This window comes from Chiloscyllium plagiosum, unplaced genomic scaffold (genome assembly GCF_037043375.1).
Source record: "Chiloscyllium plagiosum isolate Xiang-an unplaced genomic scaffold, Cpla_swu_hap1 HiC_scaffold_13, whole genome shotgun sequence".
Lineage (NCBI taxonomy): Eukaryota > Metazoa > Chordata > Chondrichthyes > Orectolobiformes > Hemiscylliidae > Chiloscyllium > Chiloscyllium plagiosum.
Window position 1 is genome coordinate 43082785 of NW_028270151.1, and position 19815 is coordinate 43102599.

The window sequence follows — 19815 nt, forward strand, 5'->3', positions numbered from 1 at the left end:
AACTTCATCTACACCCCCTCCAGTGCAAGTATATCCTTTCTCTAGTAAGGAGACCAAAACTTTTACACAATACTCAAGATGTGGCATCACCGGCACCCTATACAGCTGCAGCATAACCTCCCTGTTTTTAAACTCCATCTCTGTAGCAATGAAGGACAATATTCCATTTGGCTTCTTAATTGCCTGCTGCCAATCAACTTGTTGCGATTCATGCACAAGGATACCCAGTTCCCTATGCACAACAGCATGCTGCATTTTTTCACCATTTAAATAATAGTCGATTTTGCTGTTATTCTTCCAAAGTCTCAAGGTCTCACATTTACCAAATTTGTACTCCATCTGTCAGAACTTTGTCCACTCACTTAACCTATCTATCATAGTGGCTATCCCTTAAGAATGATGGTATTTGTTCTGCTAATCTATTCATGGGCTCTCAGGTGGCTTATGAGTCCAATCTTGGTTTTGAAAGTTCTTCCGCGTTCTGGACAACTAGTTCCAGATAGCAGATCGGGTTTTGGTGGTTGCTGCCTCACTTTCCATTTTCTTCTCTTCTTCGAGTTCTTCACATCTGTTGGCTTCGAAAGTTGCTGTTCCTTCTCAGATGATGGTTTGCCAGAGATTCCTGTCCTTGGCCTTGGTATCCCAATTATTGATGTCGATGTTACATTTCTTCATTTTGACTTTTAAAATGGCTATGAATATCTTCTGTTGTCTGCCTGTTTTATATTTGCCTTCTTTAAGCTGGGAGTAGAAGATTTGTTTTGGTAGACATTCGTCTTACATCCAAACAATATGACCGCTCCATCTTATTTGGTTCTTGATAATGTAGGCTTCAATGCTTGTTGTTTTTGCTGCATTCAGCACGCTGATGTTGGTCCTTCTATCTTCCCAGCTGATATTCAAGATGTTTCGAAGGCATCATTGGTGGAACTTTTCAAGTGCCTTCAGATGTCGTCAGTACGTTGCCCAAGTTTCTGAAGCATACAAGAGCATTGGGATCACCACTGCTTTGTGGACTAACATTTTGGTGCCTGTCCGGATGTCATGATCATGAAAGACTCTTGACGTCCAAAAGCTGTTCCAATACATTTAAGACAATGTTGGATCTCATCATTAGGGTCGACATTGGAGGAGAAGTGACTTCCAAGATACGGAAAGTAGTCCACGTTTTCCAGGATTGTTTCGCCAAGCTGAATTGACGGTTCTGTCCAATTTGTCTCATTTGGTGACAGTTGATAGTCAAGTTTCTTGGAATTGATGGTAAGTTCAAGTTTTGTGTATGCATGGTTGAAGGCAGTCAGAAACTGTTATAGGTGGTTTTCTGAGAGAGCTGCAACAATTGTCATCTGCATATTGGATCTCAACAAGGGAACTCATAGATGTCTTGTTTTTGGACTTAAGATGGGCAAGATTGAAAAGTCAGCCATCTATTCTGTAGACAATTTTGATTCCTGAGGATAGGCTGTCCTTGATGATGTGGATGATTGACACAATAAAGATGGTGAACAAAGTTGGGGTAATCACACATCCCTCTTCTCCTCCTGCTCTCACTTGAAAAGTCTCACAGTTACTGTTGCTCTCCATAATTGTGGCAAGCATGCCATCATGGAAGAGTCTCAGGATTCAAATGTACTCTTCAGGGCATCCATAGGTGTTCCCTTGATACTTTGATAAGGTCAGTGAATGCCATATACAAAGGTTGAAGTTGCTCATGACATTTTTCTTGTAGTTGTCGCATAGTGAAGATCATGTAGATTGTTCTACGTGATGATCTACTTTCTTGGCTAAAGGCTTGAGCTGGTTGTTCATGATGCGAGTGAGGTTCTTTTCTGCTGTTGCCAACAGGGAAATTCCACAATAGTTTCTACATTCAGATCGATTGCCTTTCCTTTTGTAGATGGTAATGATTGCTGAGTATCTAAAGTCTGGTGGTATGTCTTCATTTATCCAGATCTGGATGAGAAGTTGATGCAGTTAGTAATGAAGCAGGTTACCTCCAATTTTGTTGACCTCGGCTGGTATTCCAGCAAATCCAGCAGCCTTGTTTTTCAGGCTTTGATGGCTTCCTGACTACTTCAAGTGTTGGTACTTTGCTTAGGGAGTTGTCAATGAACTGTTTTGAGATGTTGTTGACCACATTCCTGTCAAATGGGACGGTTTGATTTAGAAGATCTTAGAAGTGCTCCCTCCATCTAGAATTAATGTCAGCATTGCTCTTCAGAATGGTTGAACCTTCTTTGCTTTTGAGAAGGGTTTGACCATGAGTGGATGGGCCAAAGATAGCTTCAGTTGTGTTGAAGAAGCCTCAAGTATCATTGGCGTCTGCTGGTTGTTGAATTTCCTGAGCTTTCTTCCTCCACCATTTGGTTTTTCAGGTTTTGGGTGCTCTTCTGGACCTCAGCCATGCATTCCTGATAGCGTTTCCTTTTGGTAGCTGATTAATGGTCATTTTGGAAGGTGCTGAAAGCTTTTCTCTTTTCATCAATAAGTTGTTGGAATAGTTTGTCATTATTATCGAACCAATCCTGATGTTTTTCGCCTTGAACCCAATTGTTTCTTTGCAGGCGGTGATGATAGCGTTCTTCAGTGATTCCAGTACTACAGATGCTGGGATTTGTTGAGGCTGTTGTTCTTGAAGATTTTGTTGAACCTTCTGTACATGGTTGATGTCTGGGAGGATGTAAATATTGAATTTTTTGATAGTGTTCTGATTTTGCTGTTTCGTTCTCATGGTGGATGAGATGAGTCGATGGTCTGGCCAGCACTCGTCAGCACCAGTAACAGTCCTTGTTATTAGTACATCTTGTTGGTCTCGAGATCGTATGATAATGTAGTCGATAAGATGCCGGTGTTTGGAGTGTGGATGCTGCCAGGAGACTCTATACCTGTTTTTCTGGTGAAATAGGGTGTTTGTAATCACCAGATTGTGTTCAGCACATTTTGTGAGGAGGACTGTTCCATTGACATTGACCTTGCCAATTCCTTCTTTGCCTGTTATTTCAGTCCAGAGCCTCGGATCTTTCCCAACTCTGGCATTAAAGTCACCCAAGAGAATGATCTTGTCGTTGTTGGGAACAGAGGAAAGGATGTCATCAAGTTGGGCATAGAAGTTCTCCTTTACTTCGTCTTCAACACCCAGAGTTGGAGCGTAGGTGCTGATGGTGGTTGCGGCATGCTGGTTCTTGACGAGCTGGATTCGCAGAGTCATAGATTCCCAGTGGTTGCTCTGTCAGCTTCTGAAGTAGGCTGTTTTGGATGGCAAAACCTAATCCATGGATCCTCGGTTGTTCAGGATCAAGTCCTTTCCAGAAAAAGGTGTATTGACCTTGCTGTTCCTTTAGTTGCCCTTCTTCAGCTTTACGGGTCTCACTCAGAGCAACAATGTCAAAGTTGAATTTTTGGAGTTCCTGAGCAATAAAAGAAGTTCTCTCTGGCCGGTCTGAGTTTAGGTTATCCATCAGAGTTCGTATATTCCAGCTTCCAAGTTCCATAGTTTCACATCTCGATGTTTTCTGACCACATAATGGTGATTCCTCTGGACGTGGCTTTCCAGACAGGATGGGCTATAGTTCTTTGTCAGGGACTTCATCCTCCACCTTACTGCCATGGTAAAAACAATGACTGCAGATGCTGGAAACCAGAGTCTAGATTAGAATGGTGCTGGAAAAGCACAGCAGTTCAGGCAGCATCTAAGGAGCAGTAAAATCGATGTTTCGGGCAAAAGCTCTTCATCAGGAAACTGTTGAAGTCCACATTGATGCCCTGGGGTTGAAAACAGTTTCCTCATTTCCCCTTCCCCCACCTCACCCTAGTTCCAAACTTCCAGCTCAGCACTGTCCCCATGACTTGTCCTACCTGCCTATCTTCTTTTCCACCTATCCACTCCACTCCCCTCCCCCCTGACTTATCACCTTCATCCCCTCCCCCACTCACCTATTGCACACTATGCTACTTTCTCCCCACCCCCACCCTCCTCTCATTTATCTCTCCACCCTTCAGGCTCTCTGCCTGCATTCCTGATGAAGGGCTTTAGCCCAAAACGTCGATTTTACTGCTCCTTGGATGCTGCCTGAACTGCTGTGCTTTTCCAGCACCATTCTAATCTAGACCAGCATAACTCCAGATGGCATCGCTCACGAGTTCTCAGGACCACATAAGCTTCTCCACAATGACAAGGTGACAATCCACAGAGTAATATGTCTATAACCCTCTGCAGACTTTCAGTGTCCTCTGTACACTTTCCTGTACCACTCAGTGCAGTTTGCAAATTTTGACACACTATGCTTGGTCCCCAACTCCAACCCATCTACGTAAATTGTAAACAATTGCAGTCCCAATGCTGATCCCTGAATTACACCACTAGCCACTGATAGCCAATCAGAAAAATACCAATTTATCCTCACAATTTTCTTTCTGTTATGTAAGCAATCTTCTATCTGCGGTAATACATCACCCATAACAAAATGCACCTTTATCTTATGCAGCAGCCTTTTGTGTGGCACCTTATCGAATGCCTTGTGGAAATCCAGTTAGACTACATCCACCGGTTCTCCATTGTCCATTGCGCTCGTGACATCCTCAAAGAATCTCAGTAAATTAGTTAAACATAATCTATGTTTCATGAACTCATGCTGCATCTGCAAATGGGACAATTTAAATCCAGATATCTCGTTATTTCTTTCTTGATCGATTCAAGCACTTTTTCCATTGCAGAAGTTAGCTAATGGGCCTGTGGTTACCTATGTTTTGTCTACCTCCTTTCTTAATCAGCAGAGTCATATTTGCTGTTTTCCAATTTACTAGAACTGCCCAAGAGTTCAGTGAATTTTGGTAAATTACCACAAGGGCATTTGCTATTTCCCCTGTCGTACTTTTAGTATTTTGGGATGCATCCCATCAGGGCCAGGAGACTGGCCTACCTTTAGCTCCATTACCTTGCCCAACATTAACTCTTTAGTGGTAATGATGGTTTCTAGGTCCTCATCTGCCATAGTCTCTTTGTGATCAATTATTGTGAAGACTGACACAAAATACCTGTTCAACACCTTGGCCATTTCTCATTAAATCCCTCTTCTCCTTCTTTAAAGGACAAATGTTTACCTTAACCACTCTGCTTTATATACAAAGAGTGGCTAAGGTGAACATTGATCAGGAGAGGAAAATCATAACTTAGGTTGAATTTATCAAGGAACACAAAGGAATGACTGTTCAAAGATGCTATTGGTATGTGAAAAGAAAAAGATGAGCAAGGCTAAATTTGGGCTGAAAGGTGTGTTGCTGGAAAAGCGCAGCAGGTCAGGCAGCATCCAAGGAGCAGGAGAATCGATGTTTCGGGCATAAGCCCTTCTCCAGGAATGAGGAAGGTGTGCCAAGCAGGCTAAGAAAAAAGGTAGGGAGGAGGGACTTGGGGGAGGGGATTTGGGAATGCAATAGGTGGAAAGAGGTTAAGGTGAGGGTGATAGGCCGGAGAGGGGGTGGGGGCGGAGAGGTCGGGAAGAAGATTGTAGGTCAAGAAGGTGGTGCTGAGTCCGAGGGTTGGGACTGAGATATGGTGGGGGTAGGGGTAATGAGGAAGCTGGAGAAATCTGCATTCATCCCTTGTGGTTGGAGGGTTCCTAGGCGGAAGACGAGGCGCTCTTCCTCCAGGCATCGTGTTGCCATGGTCTGGCAATGGAGGAGGCCAAGGACCTGCATGTCCTTGGCCGAGTGGGAGGGGGAGTTAAAGTGTTCAGCCACGGGGCGGTTGGGTTGGTTGGTGCAGGTGTCCCAAAGGTGTTCTCTGAAACGTTCTGCAAGTAGGTGGCCTGTCTCCCTAATGTAGAGGAGGCCACATCGGGTGCAGCGGATGCAGTAAATTATGTGTGTGGAGGTGCAGGTGAATTTGTGACGGATATGGAAGGATCCCTTGAGGCCTTGGAGGGAAGTTGGGGGGAGGTGTGGGCGCACGTTTTGCATTTCTTGCGGTTGCAGGGTAAGGTGCTGGGAGTGGAGGTTGGGTTGGTGGGGGGTGTGGACCTGACGAGAGAGTCGCGGAGGGAGTGGTCTTTCCGGAACGCTGATAAGGGAGGGGAGGGAAGTGTATCCTTGTGGTGAGGTCTGGTTGGAGGTGGTGGAAATGACGAAGGATGATACGATGTATCTGGAGGTTGGTGGGGTGGTAGGTGAGGACCAGTGGGGTTCTGTCCTGGTGGCGATTGGAGGGGCAGGGTTCAAGGGCAGAGGAGCGGGAAGTGGAGGAGATGCAGTGGAGAGCATCATCAACCACGTCTGAGGGGAAATTGCGGTCTTTGAAGAAGGAGGCCATCTGGGTTGTTCGGTATTAGAATTGGTTCTCCTGGGAGCAGATGTGGCGGAGGCGAAGGAATTGGGAATATGGGATGGCATTTTTACAGGGGGCAGGGTGGGAGGAGGTGTAATCTAGGTAGCTGTGGGAGTCGGTCGGTTTATAGTAAATGTCCGTGTTGAGTCGGTCGCCCGAGATAGAAATGGAGAGGTCTAGGAAGGGGAGGGAGGAGTCTGAGACGGTCCAGGTAAATTTGAGGTCGGGGTGGAAGGTGTTAGTAAAGTGGATGAACTGTTCAACCTCCTCGTGGGAGCCCGAGGTAGCGCCGATACAGTCATCGATGCATGGCTACTCCTTTGGTTTGGAGGAAGTGGGAGGATTGGAAAGAGAAGTTGTTCAGAGTGAGGACCAGTTCAGTCAGTTGAAGGAGGGTGTCAGTGGAAGGGTACTGGTTGGTTCAGTGGGAAAGAAAGAAGCAGAGGGCTTTGAGGCCTTTGTGATGGGGGATGGAGCTGTATAGGGACTGGATGTCCATGGTGAAGATAAGGCATTGGGGGCTGAGAAATTTGGGCTGCCAGATTTGCTGCTTCTCTTCAGCATTTTCTGTGCTTGTTTCAGATTTCCAGCATCTGCAATATTTTGCCTTTATTCAAATGTGAAAACGAGAAAATGGATGCACTCTGCTGAGCATAAAGTCAATAAGACTCGAAGAAGACATGACTTGGGGTGTGGGGTTTACAGTGGGACAGAGGACAAAAGTCATGCTTTGAAGTTGTGGAGTTCTCTTTTGTTTCCTTTTGAGTTATTTAACCAAAAGTAAACTGCATTTGCTTCAAGATGAAATAGCAGTTACTTGCCTTTTTAATGACAACAAATTTACAAGCAATGAATGCCAGCTGCAGCGTTTGTGGTACCAAGTGGCACATTCTCCCTCCCAGACTCACCCTTTCTGCCATCTTACATTGCTAATGCCCCCTGTGCTGCTGAGCTAGAGGGAGACAACATGAGTGAGAAACTACCAGGAGGCCCAACTCTTCACAAACACTAATCTCTGAACCTCAATTTATTGTTAAGAAAACCAAAATATCAGTTCATAGCTAATTCAGTCACCTTGCATGTCACATTACCCTCTCTGTAACTTCATAAATTCCTCCCCCACCACCCTGCTATGTATTTGTAATAATAGCTTGGGCTAAACAACTGTTTATCTCTTATGTTGTGCATAGCGAATTCCTTGTTTGCAAGATTTCCTGTCTATTTCTTTATCATGTTTCTATGACTATATGAGTGTTAAAACCATACATCCGTTTGAAACTTACAAAGTCATTGACTTGGATTGCCTTATATTGCTTGTTTAAGAACTGTCATTTATTAAAATAGATTCACTCTTCTGTGAACTGAACCTACTTTCAAGTGGAGGTAAGGCATTCAAATTTTACTTTTGTAATGTAATATAAAATTTCTGGAAAGTACAGCTTCTGTCCAAACGAACAGTTTAGGGGAGAGTAATATTCAAATAACTTCTAAAAATGACATGGCTGCAATAAAACATGCCAGATAGAATAAAAGTTTAGTACATTGAGACAGGAAACAAAATTCTTCAGGAAATATATAAATTATAAGTGATGACAATCTGAATTAAAAGCAAATTGAAAACACTGAGCAAACTGTTATTCCTAGTGAAAATAAAAAGTTACCTTAATGATTCTGGCACAACTGGTTATAATAAAGAGCCCAACGTCTCAGGAGCTGTCAATGCTGTTATGCAGGTGGAGAGAAAGCTATTTGAAACATGTTTAAAATAGAATTTGATCTAGTATCGTCTGTGAACTCTAATAATTTGGAGTGCTCCCAAACTGCAATACTAGAAATTTTAGTCGATTGGTTTGGAAGTCACACAGCAGTCGCTTTCCCTCACATCTCCACTACCACTTGTTCCCAAACATAGAGGCATTAAAGTTATCATGACCCTTTAATCATTTTGGCTGGAATGAGATGTCAATACAAATATGACACTGTAACTATTTGCCTTTTCCACCCTGCAGAGCTCAATTCAAATGTAGATGCAACATTTGTCCAACTGAGCTATTGTGGCAAAACTGCCAATTTCTGTTAAAGTTTTGAAAATGGCCATAATATCAAAAACAAAATTAGGTGACTTCTAAAAAGAAAAATATATACAATTCACTGGAGCGAGGGTTAGGCATGTTTGAAATAATCCTTTGTTCTTACAGAGGAGCATCAGGGAAAAAAAATTGAAGATGTAACCTATATTCAGTTTCTAAGGGTTTAAAAAACTGGGAACAATAATAGCAGACCTACTCCATAACCAAAAAAAAGTCACAATTGATGCTGTCACTTGAGAATCATGAGGTTAATCAAACTTCACCTTTCCAGGTTTGTAGTAGTAGTGTATGTACCCTGACACAAGCGAGACAGGTTCAAGTCCCACCTGTTGCAAAGCTGCATTCGACTATCCCTGAACAAGTTAAAGAGGAATATCTTAAGGAGAACACCTTCCACCAACTGAACTTCCTCTATTTTCATCTATTTTCATCTATTCTCTCCACTCAGATTATGATTTCCAGCAAATAACAATTATATATAGTGAAAGTAAAAACTTTTATGAAAATAAAAAAACTTTTTTCAAATTTGTGAAACGCATTATTTTGTAGCAATTGCAGTTTTGTGGATCCATATTTATATTGACTAAATTTTAAATTTTCTCCCATGAGGTACCTTCAGCCTCTTCAATTCCTTTTCTGTGAATGTTCAAACTCAGCGTTTAACTTGTCCTTACAAATCTGCATTGGAGCAGTAAGTTTATTTTCTTGTAGGAATAAAAGTAGGAAGTTTAGCATTGCAAGCCCATTCCATCACACAACAAGATCATGGCTGATCTGTAGCCTAACTCCACATAGCTGCCTTTGGTCTATGTCCCTTAATACCTTTACGGAACAGGAATGCAGGTATTAATATTTAAAATTAACAACTATCATTGCATCCATTGCCATTAAAGATTTTCCAATCACTTTTTGTGTGTAAACGTGCTTCCTAACATCTCTTCTGATGGTCCGACTCTTATTCTCAGACAATGACCCCTAGTCCTAGAAACCCCAAACAATGGAAATAGTTTCTCTTTATCTACTCTGCCTTTTCCAGTTAATGTCTTGAAGATTTTGATCAGATCACCCCTTAACCTTCCAAATTCAAGAGAAAAGGGGCTCAATTTGTATAAAGTCTCCTCGTAACTTGACTCTTGAGATCCAGGTATCATTCTTGTAAGTCTACATTGTACTCCCTACAAAGCTAATATTTCCTTCCTAAGGAGTGGTGCCAAGATCTGCTTACAGTACTCCAAGTAACTGCAGCACAACGTCTGCATCCTTACACTTCTCTAGATGTAAAGGCCAGCATATCATTAGCTTTCTTGATTATTTTTTACACCAGTTTGTGACATTTTAAATATTTGTGCACCTTAACCCTCGAGTCTCTTTGGGCATCCTCTGTATTTAACTTCATGCAATCTAGAACATACTTTGATCTATTCTTTCTTGATCTAAAATGGATAACCTCACACTTGCTTATATTGAACTCCATCTGCCACAGTTTTGCCCATTCACCTATTCTACCAATATCTTTTTGTACTATACTATCATCTTCACTGTCTATAATGCCACCAAGCTTTGTGTCATTAGGAAATTTGAATATCTGACTTTCCATGCTATTATCCAAGTCATGAATAATTAACGTGAATAATTGCAGACCTAATACAGATCATTGTGGGAAACCACTGGCCACATCCTGCCAACTTCAGTACCTATCCATTATCCCTACATTTTGCTGCCTGCCACTCAACCAATTTCCCAGCCATGTCAGTAATTTGCCCTCAGGTCTGTGGACTCTTAGTTAACAGTCTCTTATGTGGGATTTTATCAAATGTCTTTGGAGGTCCATATAAACAACATCCATAGACATTCCCTGTTCACCACCTCAGTCATCTCTTCAAAAAATTCAGTGAGGTTTGTAGGCATGACCTGTCCTGAATCTATGTTGGCTCTCCATGATTGAATATTTTTAAGGTGTTCAGTTACCCCATCCTTGAATAAGGGCCACAATCAATTCCCCACTAGAGATGTTAGACTAATGATGTGTAATTCCCTGGTTTTCTTCTTTCACCTTTTTTAAAAGGTGGAGTGATGTGCAATTTTCTAATTTAGAGGGACAGCTGCTGTATCTAGGGAACTTTGACAGATTATGGTTAGGGAATCTACAATGTGTTCAACTTATATTCTTTAACATCCTTAGATGGAAAGTATGAGATCTTGGGGAATTGCCACTCTTTAATTCCATAAGTGTCTTTATTAAAAATGTTTTACTTATGGTAATTCTATCCGGTCCCTGTGTCTGATCCACTATTAATTTCCTTGGGACTTCCAGCAAGCTATCCTTCTTTTCTACCGTGAATACTGAGGCAAAGTAATTATTTTATAATATCTGTCATTTTCCCATTGTCATTATCAATATCACACTTTAATGGTCTAATGTTGCTCTTGACCACATGCTTTCCATTTATGTAACTATACATTTTTTTCTTATCAATTTAGATCTGGCTGGCAAGTTTCCTCTCATCATCCCTTTTAGTAGCTCTTATAAGCTGCTTTGTGGCCCTTTGTTAGTCTTTGTATTTTCCCATTCAGCAGACTCTGTGCCTGGTTTTGCGTTTCTATTCCTTATCTCTTAGTTGTCCATGGCTGTTTCTCCCTCACAGGGTACAAACTGATTTTGTTTTATGCTAAGTGTTTCTTTAAACGTCCTCCATTGTCATTCAGTTGTTTTGCCCATCAGCAGATTTTCTCAGTTTACTGTGGGCAGTCTCTGTCTCATCTTGTTAAAGTTGCCTTACCTGAATCAAAGACACAAGCAGCTGATTCGTGCTTTATACTTTCGGGCATATCACTATTTGATAAATGTTTGTGTACAATTAGGTTACTAATTAAATCTAGCTCAATACTCATTATTAAACATTTCTTGTCCCCTTCTTGCATTCAGGACATCTCGCTGTAGGAAACTATCCCAGAATACTCCAGAAATTCACTACATTTCTGACTGGTGCTTGTCTGCATCTCCCAATCTCATTTTATATTATCATATCCAGGTAACAACTAAAAAAAGATACTAAAATCTCCTCAATTTTACTGAGGCATTCTTACTGGAATATTGACATCCATTCAATTTGCAGGTGAAATGGCTACAGTACTGTTATTATATCTCTTCATAAGTTTGCAAGTGATCAATCAATACTTTGGCTGTCCTGAAGAATGTGATTGCTCCACGATTAAAGCTACCTGTGGAAAACAAAGAGGAAAGATACTCACAAAAGTACCTGGGCCTTTACCAGCAAATGTATCGTCACTGTTCTTGGTAAACACACAGATTGCCAAGCTAGAAGACAACAGTTTTACAGGGCAAAAAGCTTTGAAGCAACTTGTGTTGAATGGCAGCCTCCTGACAGAAGTTTCGGAAGGAGCTTTCAAACACCTACACAATCTTAAATCACTAATGGTGGCAAACAGTTTACTGGAGGTATTGCCTCTTGGAGTTCTGGACACATTGGTTAATCTTAAACAACTTTATTTAATTAAGAGTAATCTGGCCAAAGTAGATCCGGATCTATTTGATTATCTTAAAAACCTAGAAGAACTTTATTTATATCGAAATAAATTAGAAGCTCTTCCCAATGGCATTTTTGACAATCTTGGGTGTCTTACTAAATTGCATTTAGGGGGGAACCAAATTAGTGTTCTTCCAGCAAACATATTTGACAAACTAAGAAATCTTCAAATTCTCAGACTATATGAAAATCAACTTAATTACATTCCTTCAGGTCTCTTTGATAAACTATTAAATCTCACTGAACTTTTACTTCAGTTTAATTATATTGGAAATCTTTCTAGTGATACCTTTTCTCAATTGCAGAATCTGAACAAATTAATTATCGCCAAAAATAGAATAGTTGAAGTGCAACCAACAATTTTTCATAACTTGCTCAATCTTCGTCTATTATCAATGTATTCTAATAAATTGGTGCAACTTCCAGACAGCATATTTGGTAAGATGAAGAAATTGGAGAAATTGTATTTACATGATAATCAGCTCATCACTCTTCCAGATAATATATTTTGCAATTTGACTAACTTAAAATTATTGTCCTTGAACCAAAACAAACTTGCCAACCTTTCAATGCATACATTTAATGGCATTAATGACCTTCAAGAGCTTTACCTCCATAACAACCAGCTTACTTTTTTAAGTGACAATGTATTTAGTAACTTTCAGAAACTGAAATGCCTCTCACTCTCTTCTAACAAACTGTACTGTCTTTCTGGAAACATTTTTAACAACCTGAATCAGCTGACCACCATTCTGTTAGATAATAACAGGTTGCAAAATATCCCACAAGGACTGTTTGATTTCTTACCAAATATAGAGAAAGTTCGCTTGTACGATAATATTTGGAACTGTGACTGTTGGATTTTTTATTTGAAAAATTGGATTTTGGAAAACAAAAATAAGGTTGCTAAGCTCAATGAATTAAGATGTAAAACTCCGGTGGATTTCTATAATCAGCTTATTCTAACATTGAGTGAAAGCCAGTTGAGCTGCAATTTTTCACTGACAAATGTTACATCAAAACTGGATGTTTACCTTCAAACAAGCATGACCTCAACAAAACAGCATAGTTCTATGCGCACTGTACAATCAAAATCATTGCAAACAGGAGCTGTGACATTGGCATCCATTCAGAAAGCTACAGATTCTACCAAACTCACCAGGGAAGATAGCTCTATAAAGACAATGAGCTTTACCGCAGCACATGATCTTTCTTCAGCTGTGGTAATTAACAGCAACTCAACAAAAATAACAATATTCCATATTGAGAAAATGAAGAAGATCAAGAATCTGGGATCTGCAAGAATCCCTTGTAAAATAATTTTGCTTTTGTATATTGTTCTGGGTGCTATACAATTATGCTTTATACTTATAACTTTATATGTTGTGTTTGCTGTTAGAAAAATGCTGTTTTATCAGATTAGCACATTCACTGTACCTGTTGTTCTTTTGAGGCTTTCAGAAAGTTTCCCAAATGCCACAGGACAGAATTACTTAGGTGTGAATGAGGCATAACTTATGACAGGTTTGGATGAAGAATTTGTACAATAGGCCTTCACTCATGTATGGCAGATGATGGACACACAAAAGCCCTTTCTTAACAGAACTATTACTACATAATTTGAAAAGCAATACAATTTCATGTTTTAGATGTTGGAAATTGACTCTCTAAATGTTGTTAACATAAAAACGTAGGTGTCTGCAGTTGTTACATTTGTCATTGTAAGTGTAAGTAATTTAAATGAGCAGATATGAGGTAATTATTGCTTTTGTTATTGGTATTTCCAAATATTCTTCTACAGCCATTCATTCGACAAGCATTTTTTTGCCCACTTGCAATGTCCTGAAATGTTTTGTGACATTGATTTTAGAATGACCTATTCTGAGAAATTGGGAAGCATTTTCTATCGGTAGGGAAGAACGATAAAGCTAGACAGGAAGGATGCCTCAGAGCGATCATAGAATGGTTGCAAAATGGAAGGAGGCCATTTATCCAGTTGCGTTGTTCAGGATCTCTGCAAGAGAACTGCAGCTAGTAACATTTCCTGCATTTTGTCATGGCCTGAAAAGTATTTTCCTTTCAGTATTTATCATATTCACTTTGAAAACCGCAAGTGAATCTGTGACGAGTGCATTAAGCAGCTTGCTGTCATGTCACAGATATTTTATGACTTTGAAATTGTGTAGTTTAGTTCTTAGCCTTTCTGCCAGTGAAAAACAGTATTTTTTTACTTCTTCTGTTGAGACCCCTGGATTTTGAATATCCCTATCTAATATCCTCTCAACCGTTTGTCACCAACCCTCACCAACTTTTCCAATTTACCTAATCAACTGCAGATCCTATCACTGGATCCAAACTCATTGTTCTTTTCTCAGAGACCAGTTACAGATTTAGATAAGGAGAAAATTTAAAAAGGCACTTCAACTATTGGTGGTCAATTAATATAGTTAGGATTTGTAATATTTCTGATGGTGCTGTCCTATTACAAAGGGTGAAAATTTGTATGCTGCTATCAGTCAACAAGTACAGAAAGAGAGAAAGCCTTGTCATTTCATGGTTACAGGATATCTCATAGATTCATACAGCATAGAAAAGGTCCTTTGGCCCATTGAGTCTGCGCTGACATGACTATCACTAAATGTGTGCTAACCACAATTTCCTGCATTTGTCCCATATCCCTGAATGTTATGATATTTGAAGTGCTCATCCAAATATTTTTTTTTTAAAGGTTGTAAGGTTTCTGGCAGATTTTGGAAAGGGTTGTTATCATGGGTGACTTCAACTTTCAGAATTAGAATCCCTAATATTGATTGGAATCTCCTTAATGCAAATAGTTTGGACTGAGCAGATTTTGTCAAATGTGACCAGGAAGGATTCCTGACTCAATATGTAGATAGGCTGACGAGAGGGGAGGCCATCTTGGATTTGGTGCTTGGCTATGAACCAGGTCAGGTGTCAAATCATTCAGTGGGAGAGCATTTTGTTGATAGTGATCAGGATTTCTTCAACTTTGCTCCTATCCCTCTCCATGACTATAGTAGATGGTATGGGAAAGTATTTAATTGGGGGATGAGCAATTACAGAGCCATCAGGCAGGAGGTGTGGAGCATAACTTGGGAACAGATGTTCGCAGGGAAATGCATGACAGAAATGTGGAGGTTGTTTAGGGACGACTTGCTGCGAGTGCTGGATAGGTTTGTCCCACTGAGGCAAGGAAGGGAGAGTAGGATGAAGGAACCTTGGATGACAAGAGATATGGAACATCTAATTAAGAGGAAGAAGGAAGCTTACTTAAGGAAGTCAGGATCACAGAGGGATCCAGAAGGTAACACGGTAGCCAGAAGGAACTGAATAATGGACTTAGGAGAGCAAGAAGGGGGCATGAAAAAGCCTTGGCAGGTATGATTAAAGAAAACGCAAGGCATTCAACACTTTGTAAAGAGCAAGAGGATGGCCAGAGTGAAGGTAGGTCTGATCAGGGATAGTGGAGTGAAGTTGTGCCTGGAGTCGGAGGAGGTAGGGGAGGTCCTTAATGAATACATTGCTTCAGTATCCACTAGTGAGAGAGACTTTGTCGTTTGTGAGGACAGCATGAACAGGCTATAATGCTCAAACAAGTTGATGTTAAGAAGAAGGATGTGCTAGAAAGTTTGAAAAACATGAGGATAGATAAGTTCTCTGGGCCAGACAGGATATACCCAAGGTTACTACAGGAAGTGAGGGCAGAGATTGCTGCACCCTTGGCGATGATCTTTGTGTCCTCACTGTCCATTACAGTAGTACCAGATGATTGGAGGGTGGCAAATGTTGTTTCCTTGTTCAAGAAAGAGAATAGGGATAATCCTGGGAATTATAGACCAGTCAGCCTTACGTCGGTGTTGGGCAAAATATTGGAGAGGATTCTGAGAGACAGGATTTATGATTATTTGGAAGAGCATTGCTTGAATAGGGATAGTTAACATGGCTTTATGAGGGGCAGGTCATGCCTCACAAGCCTTACTGAATTCATTGAGGATGTGACAAAATGCACTGATGAAGGTAGAGCAGTGGATGTGTTGTATATCAATTTTAGTAAGCCGTTTAATAAGGTTCCCCATGATAGGCTCATTTAGGGAGTAAGAAGGCATGGGATACAGGGAAATCTGACTGTCTGGATACAGAATTAGAAGACAGAAGGTGGTAGTAGATGGAAAGTATTCAGCCTGGAGCTCAGTGACCTGTGGTGTTTAGGGACCTCTGCTCTTTGTGATTTTTATAAATGATCTGGATGAGCAAGTAGAAGGGTGGATTAGTAAGTTTGCTGATGACACGAAGGTTGATGGAGTTGGAGGGCTGTTGTAAGTTGCAACGGGGCATTGACAGGATACAGAGATGGGCTGAGAAGTGGCAGATGGAGTTCAACCTGAAAAAGTGGGAAGTGATTCATTTTGGAAGATCGAATTTGAATGCAGATTACAAGGTTAAAGGCAGGATTCTTGGCAGTGTGGAAGAACAGAGGGATCTTAGGGTCTATGTCCATAGATTCCTCAAAGTTGCCACCCAAGTTGATAGGGTTGTTAAAAAAGCGTATGGTGTGTTGGCTTTCATTAGCAGGGCGTTTGAGTTTAAGAGCTGTGAGGTTATGCTGCAACCCTATAAAAGCTCTGGTTAGACCACACTTGGAATACTGTGTTCAGTTCTGGTTGCCTCATTATAGGAAGGATGCTGAAGCTTTAGAGAGGGTGCAGAGGAGATTTACCAGGATTCTGCCTGGACTGGAGGGCATGGTTTATGAAAAAAGATTGAGGGAGCTAGAGCTTTTCCCATTGGAGTGAAGAAGGATAAGAGGTGACTTGATAGAGATGTACAAGATGATGAGAGGCATAGATAGAGTGGATAGCCAGAGACTTTTCCCAGGGCAGAAATGGCTATCCTGAAGAGGCATAATTTTACGGGGATTGGAGGAAGGTTTACGGGAGATGTCAGAGGTAGGTCCTTTACACAAGAGTGGTGGGTGCGTGGAATGTACTGCCAGTGGTGGTAATAGAGTCAGACACATTAGGGACATTTAAGCGACTCTTGGATAGGCACATGGAAGATAGTACAATGAAGGACATGGAGGTTAGTTTGATCTTAGAGTAGGATAAAAGCATCGAGGGCCAAAGGGACCTGTACTATAATGTTCTATGTTATATGTTCCACTGCCTTCCCAGTCACTGCATTCCCACCATTTGCTGAGTGAAAAACCTTTTGCCCCAAATTTACTGCCCCTTATCTCAAAACTATGCTGTCTTTTGATTGACCCAAAAGCTCAGTGTAATAAAATTCTTTTGAAGTGCTGTCACTGTTGTACTGTAAAGAATACAGTGGCCAATTTGCACAAAGAGAGCACTCAGACTCAGAAAAATGATACTGACCAAATAATCTCTTTGTATAATATTGCATTAACTATGCTCAACAACATTTGGAAATCAACAAATAATATTAACTTGTACTGGATTTATTCAACTGACTTAAATCATGTAGCTTTCATCCTCTATAACATTGAGCAATTACACATCAAGAATATTGTCTGAACACAATGTAACTTCAATTCAGCCAAATGTTATTTCTCTAAAAGTAATGTGTCCGCTGTTTAGCATCCAGTGCTTCCTCTGGTGGCAGCATACAGCAAAAGTGTTTTATGACTTGACCAAGTGCTTCCTGCTCCAAAGGCTGGACTTTGTGAAATGCTGGCTGCTACAAGTCCATGACAACCTCTTGGGATTAACTCAAGATCTATAAGCTGTGCAAAAGCTTTCCATCTGCTGATTCTGAAGTACATTTAATTAAAAAAAGGTCCACACCACTGAAACCAGTCAGGTCATTATATTGTGTCAACCAGTTTATTTTAGAAAGGATAATTTTTGTAATCTGAAGTAAGTGTTTAATTTGAAACCAATTGAACTAAATGTCACCCTAAATGAAACTTTTGAATAAAATGTGTAATCTTCTGTTTGATAGTAATGTAAAAATGAAATAATGTGGATGCTGGAGGTCTGAAATGGAGACAAAATGTTGAAAAAAAGTTCAACAGTTCTAGCAACAGTGGAAAGAAAAATATGGTTAATGTTTTGAGATCAATATGATTTTTGAAATAGTGCTTTTTCGTTTCTTTGAATAGGTGCTATTCTTTCCTCAGAATGTGTGCTAACTGGAAAATTCCAGTCATCGCTTACATTTATATTATAGGAGTATGACATTGCTATAATAATTTCCTAATCAGGACAGAAATAGCACTGAACTGGTGATGTATCAGTAAAATGCAGTTGACTTTTTGTCACAACTTCATGCTTTGGCAAAACTCTCTGAGGCAGGAAAGGGAATGCCTTTGAAATGATCCAATGGATTTTTGTCAACATTGTCATTCTCCATATCTGCACAGAGGACATGTATTAAATGACAGTCTGTAATTAAAACACTGTCAAAATGTATTTAAAATTCTATTGTCAATTTTTACGATATCTGTTCGATTTTATTGCTTTTCAACGTATCAAAGTAGTCAATTCTTAACTGAAATGGGAGTAGCAGAGGTTAAGGACCTGATCACATCAGCAACAGAGTTGCAATTTAAAAAGCAGACATAAAATGGTAAAAAACCAAAAAGCCTCTAAGGAGTCATTTACTTGGGAGGCATACTTCTGTTCCAGGTGTATTGACATTTGCCTGTCTCCTGCCTACATTGTGTGCAAGCTTTTTGTTTAAGTAATTCAAAATTAAACCCATTGGCTGCTCTTTCACATCACTAGCCATGTTTCAAATATTTTTAGAATAGTTGTATTGGTTAAAAATTACAAATTTTCTGGTTTGTTAAATGCTGTCAACTTCTAAAGACTTCATAATTGGTGGATTCCTCACAGGTAGCAATGGAACAAACTCCAACTGGTTGTATGTGTAATTTACAATTCTAGTCAATCTGTATTGTTGTTATTTGTAAATGCTACTTCAAGTATACGGTTTTAAAAAATACTTCCAGTAGCTGCTGCAGCAACTTGCTACGTGCACCAAAAGCTTGATTATCTGATATGATTGTTCTGCAATGTATAACATTCCACATTGTAACAGTAATATAATCTCTTGTGAATATTGTTCATGCACAGCTAGAAAAATAAAACCAATGCTTTCAAATGTAAAAGGTGTTTTTCTTTGACTTCTCAACTGATATACATTAATAAAGCCTTTATTTATAGTTAACATCATCTTTTGGAAGCAGGTGCCAGTTAACTTGTCTCTGCCTGAAGCTGTCACACTCTGTGACACTGAAGGTGATGATCTCCCTGCTCAATTTCTCATCTTCCTCCAAGGAAGACTGCTGCTGCTCTCCCGTCTCTTCAGCCTCCATCACAGCCTCTCCTTGCCTAGTTTAATTGTGTAGAGCACAGCATGCTCATTTATATGGAACATTCTGTCCACAGTGAACCACAAGGTCCTCCTGAACATGCCAATCATCACAGCCTCACTTTTCGTGGCTCCATTATCTACTTCATGATAGTCCCGGTTGAAGGATGGCCGCATTGCATCTATACTCAGTCAGGAAGTTGTGCAACAAATTCATCAGTCATGGTTGCAGAAAGTAGACCTTGTTTCATCCTTATAAGGAGTCCAACCTTTGAAATGAAGCAGGAGCATGAGAGTTTGTAAGGGCATAGACATCAAGGCAGTTGCGAGGGTCCTTGGCACAGATCTCCATGATGTTGGAATGGGATCCTTTTCTATTGAGGAGGTCAGTTACATTATGATAAGGTGCTCATAGTATGACATGAGTGCAGTCTAGCAGATCTTTCAATCTGTACAATTGCCTCTTGAAAAGCCTCATGTTGCTCATGCATAGAACACCTGC

At 40.3% G+C, this 19815-nt stretch overlaps 1 protein-coding gene across 1 annotated transcript; it reads left to right on the forward strand.

Annotated features, from left to right (window-relative positions):
- Positions 1 to 7592: 7592 nt before the first annotated feature.
- On the forward strand, positions 7593 to 19104 carry LOC122555959 (uncharacterized). The gene is made up of 3 exons (XM_043702268.2): positions 7593 to 7702; positions 11336 to 11441; positions 11526 to 19104. The coding sequence occupies exon 3, from the start codon at positions 11531 to 11533 to the stop codon at positions 13469 to 13471; it is 1941 nt and encodes a 646-aa protein (XP_043558203.2). The 5' UTR covers positions 7593 to 7702; positions 11336 to 11441; positions 11526 to 11530; the 3' UTR covers positions 13472 to 19104.
- Positions 19105 to 19815: the final 711 nt, after the last annotated feature.

Excerpts from the sequence above, each read along its gene's own strand:
- LOC122555959 (XM_043702268.2), top strand. The coding sequence starts at position 11,531 with ATGGCTACAGTACTGTTATTATATCTCTTCATAAGTTTGCAAGTGATC.